This window comes from Podarcis muralis, chromosome 12, assembly GCF_964188315.1.
Source record: "Podarcis muralis chromosome 12, rPodMur119.hap1.1, whole genome shotgun sequence".
NCBI classification, from domain to species: domain Eukaryota; kingdom Metazoa; phylum Chordata; class Lepidosauria; order Squamata; family Lacertidae; genus Podarcis; species Podarcis muralis.
The window spans coordinates 10439032-10452312 of NC_135666.1; the positions used below are offsets into that span (position 1 = coordinate 10439032).

The 13281-nt window shown below is 45.1% G+C and overlaps 1 protein-coding gene across 1 annotated transcript in view; it reads left to right on the forward strand.

The window, feature by feature from the left end:
- The window catches only part of LOC114607608 (sodium channel protein type 5 subunit alpha-like), a 47612-nt gene that overhangs the window by 18375 nt on the left and 15956 nt on the right, over positions 1 to 13281 (forward strand). Inside the window, 8 exon segments of the mRNA XM_077936713.1 lie at positions 563 to 689; positions 2039 to 2277; positions 3324 to 3533; positions 4177 to 4530; positions 5761 to 6201; positions 8679 to 8688; positions 10318 to 10472; positions 12873 to 13046. Coding sequence (XP_077792839.1) covers positions 563 to 689; positions 2039 to 2277; positions 3324 to 3533; positions 4177 to 4530; positions 5761 to 6201; positions 8679 to 8688; positions 10318 to 10472; positions 12873 to 13046 — 1710 coding nt within the window.

Below are 13281 nucleotides of genomic sequence, written 5' to 3' on the forward strand. Positions count from 1 at the left end.
CTAATAAGTAGTGAAGTGAGAGGAAAAGGAAACTTAGAACGACTGAACAATAATACTCATTGTCACTTGACATTTCCTCCGAATGTATTAAGACTGTGTGGTCCACTGAATTTTGCAATAATCATAAAGGTAAAGGGACCCCTGACCATTAGGTCCAGTCGTGACCGACTCTGGGGTTGCGGCGCTCATCTCGCTTTATTGGCCGAGGGAGCCGGCGTACAGCTTCCGGGTCATGTGGCCAGCATGACTAAGCCGCTTCTGGCGAACCAGAGCAGTGCACGGAAACGCCGTTTACCTTCCCACCGGAGCGGTACCTATTTATCTACTTGCACTTTGACGTGCTTTTGAACTGCTAGGTTGGCAGGAGCAGGGACCGAGCAACGGGAGCTCACCCCTTCGCAGGGATTTGGACTGCCGACCTTCTGATCGGCAAGTCCTAGGCTCTGTGGTTTAACCCGCAGCGCAATAATCATATTTACGTTCATATCTGTTACTCTTCCTGCCTGAGATCGAAGCACATAACGCTTCCATAACTAGACATGTTGTTTACATCTTTAAACAGACTACTTCTTGTGATGAAGCCAACAAGAGGTTCCAAACTCAGCGTCTCTCAGTAGATTATTATAATCACCCACTTCAGAGACAAAGGGCAGCAAGTGCAGTCAGCATCATTACCAGTGCGCTGGAAGGTAGGTTGTTGCATATTCATGGGCGCCAATATAGTGGTTGGATACCAAGGTTAAGGACATGCTTTACATGCCATAAATGGGCAGATTTAGCACTTGCACTTGGGTCTATGTATTGTTCCTGTGTTGCATATCACCTTTAAATAGGGATTCAGGGCTGGCCCACCCTTGAGGCAAGATGAGGCAACTGCTTCAGGTGGCAAGAATCACAGGGCTAGCCGATCCCAATATAGACCTTTACTGTCCCTTTGTTCCTGATGTGGGAGTTGGGGCTACGGGTTTGTTTTGTTCTGGTTCTGGTTTTTCATATGAATTTTGTGTTTTTACTTTGTATGTTTATGCTGTAAGCCATCCTGAGATTTTCAGATAAAGGGCAGTATACAAATTTAAGAAATAAAAATAATAAAATAAATGTAGATCTTCTCTCACCCTTTCCCCACCGGTAGGGCAGGAAGTGCCATTTAGGGATTTTCAAGGTAACTAGCTAGCACTTTGGGGTCAGAAACAGATAGGAAGCTAGTGAAATTGGAATAGCGATACAGTCACATGAGCTGTAGCTCAGTGGTCAAAGAAACATGCCCTCTATGTGGAGAGCCCCAGATTCATCCCAGGTGTCTTCATGAAGAGCTAGGCAAGATTCCTGAAAGCCACTGAACCTGCTGGACAAAGCTTCTGACATAAAATAGTTTCCTATGGTCTTACAAAGAACTGGCCCATGGGATTGTTAGGAGTTCGGCCTACACTCGAGTAGGACCCTGGCAGAGACACATGCCCGACTGGCAACTTCTCTCCCTCCTGGTCGATCGTTCGGGAGCTTCAAAAGCTTTCTTCAGCCCGAACATCATAGCGACTGATGCCAACCGACACCGGCACACTTAGGAATCCGCAGAGTTTGCGCAGTTGCATAATAGACCTCAGCAACTCAGCATTTTGGCTAATCTACTTTATTTACATATAAACACACACGGAGCACTGCAACATGGCTCCCTCTCTCTCTAGCATCAGACAGCAAAGAGAAAAAGAACAAAGGACAATAGTCCCACTTCACGGAACACAGGAACACAAACATCCTGACTCCGTCACTTCCCACTCTGTGGAGTCAAAACATATACCATCATGTGAAAGACAACAATCCCATGACTGCAATCATGGAGCAGGAATTCTAACAGAGATATCAATTACAATAGTCCTTGATCGTACATTTTTAAAAAGAATTCTGCTGGAGCATCAACAGATTCAGTAGGAGTTCTCACAAGTACTTATTGATCCCACTTCTTGACCATAAGCGCGTGTTTCTAAATCTTTTTTTTTATGGGGAGGGGGGACCTTACTTTATTGTGTTTAATGTTTAGAACTTGAAGAATCTAATCAGAAGTGCCCCCGCTTCTTGAAGAAGTTGGCTGCAAAGTATCTTGTGTGGAACTTTTGCCCACTGTGGTTGAAGATAAAGAAGAATGTGGGCGTTTTTGTTATGGATCCATTTACGGACCTCACAATCACAGTTTGCATTGTGATGAATACTCTCTTTATGGCGCTAGAACACTATAAAATGTCCCCTGATTTCGAGGCCATGCTTGGGATAGGCAACAAGGTAAGCGAATTCTGGCAAGCAGGATTTTCTGCACCAGCATGTAATAAGCTTTTATGCGTTTGTTATTATTATCGTATCGATTTCTGACAGCATTCACCCTTCCCCAAAAGGTATAAGGTTCAATGACTCTCACCTATCACTATCTGAAGAAAATTCTTTATTAATTTATTTCTGTTAACTATGACAAACGGTTATATCTCTTGGTATTAGCATACCTAGATATTTAATAGATTTTGAACAAATCTGGAATTTATATTCCTTGGATGAATGGGTAATCAGGTTTTGACTTATTGGCATCAGTTCTGATTTGGAGCAATTAACAGAGTAACCAGATACTCTACCAAAAGCACCTATTGTTTGCATCAAGATGGGAATACTAGCCTGAACAGTACGAAATAAACAAAAGAATATCGTCTGCAAATGAAACTGAATTATATTTAATATTATAAATCTCACAATGTTGTCTAATAGCCAGTGGCGTAGCGTGGGTTGTCAGCACCCGGGGCAAGGCAAGTAATTTGAGCCCCCTAACCCGTGGATTTGCGCCCCCTAACCCTAACCCCCAGATGTTGCGCCCGGTGCGGCCGGCCCCCCCTGCACCCCCACGCTATGCCACTGCTAATAGCGCAAGCCAAAGGAAAGGTGGCAGACATGCTGCCATTCACTTTGACTCTAGGAGTGGCTGCCAGGAAAAAGCCGCATGCTCTTCTTATATGCCCAGGGAGCAGACTGAGCCCACCCTCCAGGAGCGGCCCACCCCCTTGGCCACTCACAAGTGGCTGATTGAGCGAGCTGGCAGGATCTGTTGCCTGGGCAGCAAACTCAGCCCAGGGACCTCCTTTGCTGCCCGGGACACAGCCCAAGGGGCCTCCCTTGTCTGATTGTGAAGGGTGATGGAGGGAGTGCCAGACCGCAATGGAGCCCCTCAGGAAGGGTTTGCGGACTTCTCAACATGCCTGTTTGTCATGTGAACTGTCCCTAACCCCGGCATGAGGAGAGAGGATTCTGGAACATGCAGATTTGACATCTCCACTTCTATTTTGCAGATTTTCACCGGAATTTTCACTGCAGAAGTGATCCTGAAAATCATTGCGCTGGATCCCTACTATTATTTTCAGCAGCGCTCAAATATCTTTGACAGTGTGATTGTCTTCATAAGCATCATTGAACTGAGCAGTGAACCCAAAGAGAATAAGGCGTCAGGGAAGAAAGGCAGCAGGAAAGGAAATTTTACAGTTTTACGGACCTTGAGGCTGGTAATCCCTCGCTCTCTTTTTTCCTCTTCCTTCCTTTCTTTTTTCATGGGCATATAGGACAGGATTTCCCACGAGCTACATCTCTTGCAGAAGATCACTATTGATTATACATCTGTGGAGCACTGTGAAAGAATTAACTTGCTAATCTCCAGATGTGCCCTGTGAGGGATGTTATTTTCAGATAGAGGAAATTGAGGGCAAGAAGCAGCAACTTCCCCAAGGCCACCCGGTGCTTTCAGGACCAGGAAGGGAGTTGAAAATATGTGTCCAAGGCCAGCTCCTGTGCTGTGCTGCTTGGGAGAGACATGAAGGAGACAAGCTATCAGTGGGCGCTAGACACGATGGCCAACTATTACTTCCAGCATCGCAGAGAGCATGCCTCTAAATACCGGTTGCTAGGGAAAAATGAGTGGGAGTGTGTTACTCCATTCATGTTCTGCTCGGGGGCTTCCCCATAGGCACTTGTTTGGCTGCTGAGGGTCGGACATAATAAATAACAATATGTTCAAAAGAGAACAAAAAGGCAAGATGAAGCTGAAAAGAAGGATAAACAGAGTTAGAACTGAAGGCTACAAAAAATAGAAACTGCCAAACTGTTCTGTTCTCTGGTTATCTAACAATGCAATACTTTCCTCCCCAACAGATGCGAGTCTTCAAGTTGGCGAAGTCTTGGCCAACCTTAAACACCCTTATTAAGATAATTTTAAACTCGGTGGATGCTCTGGGCAACCTCACCCTCGTTCTGGCCATTATCGTCTTTATCTTCGCTGTATTTGGAATGCAGCTATTTGGGGGCAACTATAAGACTCATTGTAAGAAATTGGCCGATGACTGCAAACTACGATGGCATATGCAAGATTTTTTCCACTCCTTCCTTGTTATTTTCCGAATTTTGTGTGGAGAATGGATTGAAACCATGTGGGGTTGCATGGTGGTCAATGAGCAATCAATGTGCTTGCTTGTCTTCTTGCTGGTCATGGTGATTGGAAATTTAGTGGTGAGTTTACAGATACCTTTTGGTTTCCCTCCCCTTTTTATCAAAATTTTGCTTTGCTATTAATGAAAAGGGAAAATGTGTTTGAAAAGCCCATCTTCAGGCTGTATCTTTAAAATAAGACAAGACAAGTATGTGGAATGGTAATATTCCAGAAAATCTGTCCTGGGCTGCTTCTGCCAGGTTCTTGGAATCACAAGTGGGGAGGGTGATGTTGTACTCAGGTCCCGCTTGCAGGTTTCCCATGGGCATCTGGTGGGTTACTGTGTGAACAGGAGGCTAGACTAGATGGGCCATTGACATGATCTAGGAGGGCCCTTCTACTGTTCTTATGTTCTCACATCTTTCACATCAGCCAGTGTGGTGTAGAGGTTAAGACTCGTAATCTGGGGAACCGGGTTCACGTCTCCGCTCCTCCACATGCAGCTGCTGGGTGACCTTGGGCTAGTCACACTTCTCTGAAGTCTCTCAGCCCCACTCACCTCACAGAGTGTTTGTTGTGGGGGAGGAAGGGAAAGGAGAATATTAGCCACTTTGAGACTCCTTCAGGTAGTGATAAAGCAGGTATCAAATCCAAATCCAAACTCTTCTTTCAGTCTTTTCTCAAGCCATTGGGAAATGAAATAAAATTCCATAATAAGGAGACAGGAGAAGGAAGTAAAGCATCTTACCTGCCTCTCACTCTTACCTGACTTTGTAGAGAGATTCTCTGCTCCAATTTGTCGATATTTGTTCATTCCACCTATGCTCTAAAACTAGTTTGCAAAGAATTAATAAGAATGAAAACAGATGTATCATTTTAAGAGTAGACAATGCATACAACTAGGGTAAAATGTGCATTAAAAAGCATATATTAATTAAGCTAACATAAAAATGCATTATAGCACAGAAAATCTTTTCCAGAAATGCGTATATTAGGCAAAATTGCATACAAAGTGTGTATATCACAATAAATTTACACTAAACTGCTGATGAATTTTCATGGGTTTTTTAAAAAAATAAAAAAACCCCACACACATCAATTGATGTGGAAATGTGGAGAACTGAACTTAAGGTTGACAAAATGAGAAACTGGGAGAAACCAAAATTGACAAATTTTGCCTGTCCCTGGCTGTTGGTTGGTTTCCTTGTCCTGGTCATGCCAGAATTGGGTGTTTCCATCTCTCTTCAGAAAAAACCAAAACAATTATGCTAGAAATGTTGTTAAACCTTTGCTCTTCCCGTTGCTTTGAGGTGCTCAATTTGTTCATTGCCCTGCTGCTGAACTCGTTCAGCACTGACAACCTCCTCCAACTCCCGGAAGACGACCGAGAAACGAACAACCTTAAAATTGCCTTCGCTCGGATCCACCGAGGGCTTCATGCAGCAAAACAGGCCATGTTGGCTTTTTGTTTCAAAGCTCTTGGGTACAAGCGGAAGGCAGCTCAGAAGAAAATAAAATGTGAATCTGAGAAGAACGGGCTGGAGCTTCGAAAAGATCTCCCGAACTGTCATGGTAACAGAGAGATCGAGAAGAACGGGGAGAGGTGCTCCGTTCATATCCCGGATGATTTCATCAGCAACCCCAATGTGTTTGTCTGTGTTCCCATTGCTGCCCCCGAGTCCGATAGCGAGGGGTCTGAAGATGCTGATGGGAAGCAGGGGGCAGCCATGGAGACAGAATATGCTGAGAAGGTAAGGAGCCAGCTGAAGGCCACATTTCCATGTTCAAGGAAAGGCGGACAAATATTGCAGCGGACAGAAATGGAGACAGCAATATTAATGTCAGTCCTCAATATTCTGTCCCACTTTCTGAACATTCTGTCACACTGTAGAATTAATGAGAAGCAGAACCAATGATGTGATTGTGCTAATAGGAGGTCACCTCATGAGGAACAAGATTAGCTTCTGCCCTAACTGTGTTACCAGCTGCATTCCCTCACCGTTGCTCATAGGCTGTTTCAGTGCAGTCCTGTGTGCTGTTAATAATAATAATAATAATAATAATAATAATAATAATAATAATAATTTATTATTTGTACCCCGCCCATCTGGCCGGGCTTCCCCAGCCACTCTGGGCAGCTTCCCAAAAAAACACACATTAAAATACTCTAATACATCAAACATTAAAAGCTTCCCTAAACAGGGCTGCCTTCAGATGTCTTCTAAAAGTCTGGTAGTTGTTGTTCTCTTTGACATCTGGTGGGAGGGCGTTCCACAGGGAGGGCGCCACTACCGAGAAGGCCCTCTGCCTGGTTCCCTGTAACTTGGCTTCTTGCAGTGAGGGAACAGCCAGAAGGCCCTTGGAGCTGGACCTCAGTGTCCGGGCAGAACGATGGGGGAGGAGACGCTCCTTCAGGTATACTGGACCTTTTCGGTAGTGGCGCCCGCCCTGTGGAACACCCTCCCATCAGATGTCAAAACGATAAACAACTACCTGACATTCAGAAGACATCTTAAGGTAGCCCTGTTCAGGGAAGTTTTTAATGTATGATATTTTAGTGTTTTTTGGTTTCTATGGAAGCCGCCCAGAGTGGCTGGGGAAACCTAGCCAGATGGGCGGGGTACAAATAATAAATTATTATTATTATTATTATTATTATTATTATTATTATTATTAATTGTTCACGTCATTTCCTAGCACAGCTTCCCTCCACCACCACCCCCGCCCATTCGCGTGAAATTTGACTGATCACATCCTGAAACATCATGACGCTAATCTAACCTGGTAACTTTTGTAAACAAAACCACATGGGCGGCTGCAGCCAATCAGATTAAGAGGCAGTGTCAGGCAAGTGAGGCTGAGGATCAGGGCGGAGAAGGAAAATGGCACTGAGAAGAAGCAATAACCAGGGAAACAAAAGTGCATTTCCCTTGTGTGATGTAGCTACTCCACCTAAAGACCTGGTACAGGCTACTCATACACAACGTGACCCAATAGGCCCACCACAGCTCACCAACAATGAACCGTGGTTCAGGAAGCGCTTGATAAAGCTGTTGGATTTGCTGCCTGCCGGAAGGCCAAAGTATATGTGATGTTGGGAGATCAGGGGCTGTGGGGATTCTGATAAAGAATGTAGTGGGAGTGGAAGAGACCTTATCTTTTTCCTGAATGCTTGCATGAAAATGCCCTCTTCCAGTGCTATTTGCCCTGTGAGGCACAACATACAACTACATTATGAATACCTGTATGTTTCCCTCTGCGAGGCAAATACCAGCTTGGGCAAGAGATTTTCACTGGAAAACGGTGCAGGGGGAAATTCTGCCAATTAGACTTCTAATTAAGTCCCAATTAGAATCCACTCCCCTACAGATGACATTAATTTTGTTTGAGTCACAGAAATACACCTCTCTTTAGCTCCCATGGCTTTAACTAACAGTAGGAGGGAAAGGGTCCCCCCCCCCAAGAAAAACAACAAATACGTGGCATGGTCTTGAGTGCAGATGAATGTGGCTTATCTTCAGCAGGAAAACCAGCTGCGATTGAGAGGAGAGCGGAGCAAGAGTTCCGATGCCTGGAGCCGAACATCTGAAATCTCCTCTCCTGGGGAAACAAGTATGCATTGGAAAGCTGGGTCCTCATCACCAAAACAAAAAGAGGTAAAAGTTATTCACCAATAAAGAAAGGCAAAAGCAGATAATGATAATCCGGAGGATAAAATCCCCTGATTGCAGAACTGGGTTAAAAAAAAAATGTTGCATTGAAATCCGGACGAAACAAAAAACAAAGTCACTACTCTAATTGAAACTTCACCATTCAATGTGTTGAATTGAAACCCAAGCAGGTTGTTTTGAGTATCTTCCTTTGACTGTTTGTGTGCCTCTGATGTTTGTTTGGTTAGTTAGTTAATTTGCTTGCTTGCCTGCCTGCCTGCTTGTTTTGAGGGGTAAGGCGTGCTGATTCAGAGCCTTTGAACCTCTCTTTTGGTGCTGAAATGGATTTTGTAGATCAGAAATTTATATGTGTTACATTAATCACACAGCAAGTGTGTCACTGATTTTGTTTTATTTAATACCAGGCACCAAAACCATACCATGTGGGGAGATGAGGTTTAACCCTTTAACCCTTATGATCGAGGCAGGGATACTTCCCTCCCAGTGCAAATATTAGCCTTAGGAAAAAATCCTCCTATTGACTCCGGTGACTAATTGTTGCACTGTGGTGCAGGGAGGTTGGGTTTTGTCAGGATTTCACCTAGGAATTGAAAGGTTAAATCTCCCATTCCCATGCACCGTGGTCCTGATGTGAAAATCACTCCTCCCAATATGCCTAGCATAAAATTTCTTAAAATCCACATGTGGCTGCTAACTACCGTATTTTTCGCACTATAAGACACACCAGACCATAAGACACACCTAGTTTTTGGAGGAGGAAAACAAGAAAAAAAATATTCTGAATCCCAGAAGCCAGAACAACAAGAGGGATCGCTGCGCAGTGAAAGCAGCGATCCCTCTTGCTGTTCTGGCTTCTGGGATAGCTGTGCAGCCTGCATTCGCTCCATAAGCCACACACACATTTCCCCTTACTTTTTAGGAGGGAAAAAGTGAGTCTTATAGAGCAAAAAATATGGTACATTAATATAAAATTCTAGTTGCACTCCTGTTAGGCAAAACCGACAGACAATGCCTGGTAAAAAAGAAAACTCAAGGCTATATTTTTCTTTTGCAGAGAGCTGACATTATCAGCTGCTCAGAAGGCAGCACTGTGGACCTAGCAAACTCAGAAGAATTCCTGAAGCAGATCCCTGAACTAGCTGAGGACTCGGAGCCAGATAATTGTTTTCCCGAAAGTAAGGATGCACTTCATCAGTTTATTCAAGGCAGGGCTACATAATTTCAGAATCACGGGGCTGCAACCCAAAATGGCCAGCCTGTGCTTCTGGTCTTCTTTGGGATGCTTCCACTTGCTGACAATGATGCAAGCAAGAGCAGTGATGGGAAGGGGGGTGGGGATCACCAGTGTTATGGAAATTACTGGGGGGGGGCACATCTTTAAAGTTAAATATTACAAATATTATGCCTGAATGTGTCCTGTCGACTTGACGGCTCAGGGAGGTTGCCTAGCTTTAGGAATAATATAAAATCATCTCCTTTCCCAGATTCCTCCATTCCAAAGCTATTTTCCCCTTGAAAAAGGAATCCAGGAAGTTCCCAGAGGTGACAATTGCTGGGCTCATTGTTAGCCAAAGGAAGCCAAATCTTATCACCTGACTCACCTCAGGCTCCAGACATGCAAAGGAACTTCTATTGCCCTGCCATGTCTGCTTATGCTAGTCGTGTACCAAGGACTTGTCTGGACATAACAAAAAAAATTCCTTCCAGTAGCACCTTAAAGACCAACTAAGTTAGTTCTTGGTATGAGCTTTCGTGTGCATGCACACTTCTTCAGATACACACAAACATGTTGTCTGGACATGCACACTTCTTCAGATACACACAAAAATGTTGTCTGGACATGTTTGCCAAGGTTAACCCCTCCCCTTTTGTGACATGTCAGTGATGTAGCAATGATGTAGCAATGATGCTGTGCGAACTGTGTTCTGGGATATGGTGAGAAAGTTTTAAAAGTCTTTGTCACCCCATCCTCGGGGTTCAAATTTGCTCTTTGAACCTATTGCGCAATAAACTTTGGTCTACAGCTATTTGCTGGGTGACTGAGCAGCCTCACACCTAGATTTTTCCGTAACACCAGCTTTCATTAATTGCAGGATGCATGCTAATAGTCAGTCCCCTTGCCAGTACTGTTTAACTTGTACAAGGGTTGTACTAACCGCATAATGTGGTTTATTATTTATTGTGTGTCTCTTTCAGAACTTGCGCAGCGTTATCCTTGGTGTATGGTGAACACTGAAAAGTTTCCAGGCAGATTATGGTGGAACCTAAGAAAGACATGCTACCGAATTGTAGAGCACAACTGGTTTGAAAGCTTCATTGTGTTCATGATTCTGCTGAGCAGTGGAGCTCTGGTATGTTAATCTGATTCTCACACACAAAACTCTGTGGCTTAAGTGGCACACTGGACAGAGCAGAGAAAAGAAAGATTATATTTCTAAACCACCACCCCATTCCAAGATGAAATAATGCTGGCAAACACAGGGGGCACATTTTGCTGCTTTGGGAATTGGAGCTCTAGCCAGATGGTATTAATCACCATTGATCAGTGCAATCCTATGCATGTCTGCTCTGATATAAATCCCATTGAGTTCAATGGGAACTCACTTCCAGGTAAGAGTGCATAGGATTGGAGCGAGAATGAAGCCTGACTGGGTGCTTGGATCAGGTTTTCTGTTTGGGGAAATACTCATGCGCCTCTATCACCACCACCATTGGATATTTATTTAATCTTATTAGACTGGAAACACTGTTTGGAAGGCCAAATTTCTCTGAGATTATGGTGGACCCGTTATTCTTTTACCAGCATGGCACGTGCCACCATATCAAGATTCCTTTCTGTACTGTATTTCACCAGTCAAGTGTTTTAGTAGTTTTAATGTGCTCATTAGTTTAATGAATTACTGTATATAATCATGTCACCTGCTGGCTAGTTGTTGTATGTAGGGCTGCCTATACGTCTGGGTTTTCCCGGACATAGAAGGGACCAGGCTCTCAGAAATTGTGTCTGGGGGAAAATTTCCGATAAGGGTTAAAATGACTGGGGAAACCCAATCATGCAACCCAATGCAGCCTCCCCAACAGCTCCAGTCACAGATGCAGCAGCAAAAGAAGGCAGAAAAGGAAGCAAATGTCTAAGTGAGTGGGATAGGGGACGGACGGACACACGCCTGGCTAGAGCCTGGCTGGGCAGGTGCCCCTCACTTCTGTCGAGGCAGGCGGAGTAAGTCCTTGAGGGGACCCACGCCTCCAATCTGGCCCTTCCCTTGCCCTTGCAGAGTGCTGAGACAGACAGGGAGCTCCTGGGTGGGGCTTGGGGTCCCTGCGGCTCCTGGGAATGTTGCCTCAAGTGAGGGTCTCTGAGAGGGGTCGGTGCTGGGACGCCTCACTATGGAGAAACTAGGAGACTCCAAGTGTGCGCACGCCAGTCTTCAGGGAAAAAGGAGTCCAGCTGCAGTGCCACGCTCCGCTTCGCCCGCCGAGCCGGGGCGGATGGGCCTTCTTTGCTGGCTGCCTCATTGGTCCAGGGCGGCCTCACCCTGGCAGGCAGCCCGAGGTGCCCGTTGAGCCTCCTCGTGGGATCGCTGAGAGCACCCTCGCTGTCCTTCCTGTGTCCGGTGCACTACAAAGTGGCCGGAGAAGACATGGCGCCTGCTGCGCGCCCGGCGGGAAGCGCAGCAAGGCAATCCGGAGAGGAATGCAGAGGCTTGGGATTGGCTGGAAATTGTGCCCCACTCCGTCTCCCCGAACCCCAAACAGCTGGAGGATCTGGGGAGCTGCGCTCACCCCAAGCTGTGCTTGTGCCAGCAGCATGCTGGGGCAACCTTGGAGCGAAAAGGGCAACACAGTCTTGGCGCCTCGGCTGAGCCCAGCGCACCAGTGGCCGCAGCGGATTGCCTTACCACAGGATGCAAGTCAAAAGCCAGGCAGTCCCTGCCAACACGTTTACCATCAATTTATTTATGGCAAATCCTCCCCCCCCCCTGAAAAAAGCTCATTAACTTTGGTGTCTGGATTTTCACCTTTTGAAATATGGCGACCCTATTGTATGCCACTCCGTAATCTTCAGTGAAGAAGAGCAGCTAATAAATACAATAACTAAATAAATATTGATGTGCAGATTCTCCTCCTGGAGAGGAGGGAGGCATTACATCATAGAAATGTAGAATTGGAAGGGACTATGAGGGTCATCTAGTCCAACCCCCTGCACTGCAGGAATCTTTCGTCCAACATGGGGCTCGAACCCACGGCACTGAGATTAAGAGGCTCATGCTCTACCGACTGAGCTGTCCCATTTAATGGCTGGAAAGAACTGAAAACCATCACAAAATGTCACATTGACAGTGGTCCAGGTGAAATCTGGAAAGTTTTCGCTAATAGATTGCTATTGTTCCACAACCTGGGTAAGATAGTTTTTCCAGGAAAAATTCAGGTGCAGAGAATTTTAAGCATCCCTACTTTATTGTAAGCCACCCTGAGTATTTTATGTTATGGGTTGCCAGTGTTGTAATATCACTGCATTTAGTACATGATTGCCTGGGAACATTCATTTGTCGTGTCCTGTGCCCCCAAGTTCTCATGGAGATATATATATATATATATATATGTTTGGCACAGCTCCAGTATTATGGTTATGCAGTAGGATTGGAAAATTGCAGTACATTCACACAATTAAGGAAAGATTGTAAAGGAGTCTGCAAATTAAAAATTCTGCTTGATCAGTAGCAAGATACATCTTAACTTTCTTATTCCAGGCATTTGAAGATATACACTTGAGTGAGAGACCAAATGTTAAAATCATGCTGGATTATGCCGACAAATTGTTCACTTACATCTTTATCCTGGAGATGCTGTTGAAGTGGGTGGCTTATGGATTCCACAAATATTTCACAAATGTTTGGTGCTGGCTTGATTTCATAATTGTAGATGTAAGTGTTGCCTTTGAACCATTCTGTGGAATGGGTGCCGTTAGCTTTCAAGGTATAGCGACTGGGCTTTCTTGCACTCTCCTTGCCTAAAGGGAAGCCCTGCAATTTGTGTAAAACGGTTTTATGCTTTTGTTTTGAAGCAGTGCTTTTTGTTGTTGTTGTTGTTTAGTCGTGTCCGACTCTTTGTGACCCCCTGGACCAGAGCACGCCAGCCACTCCTGTCTTCCACTGCCTC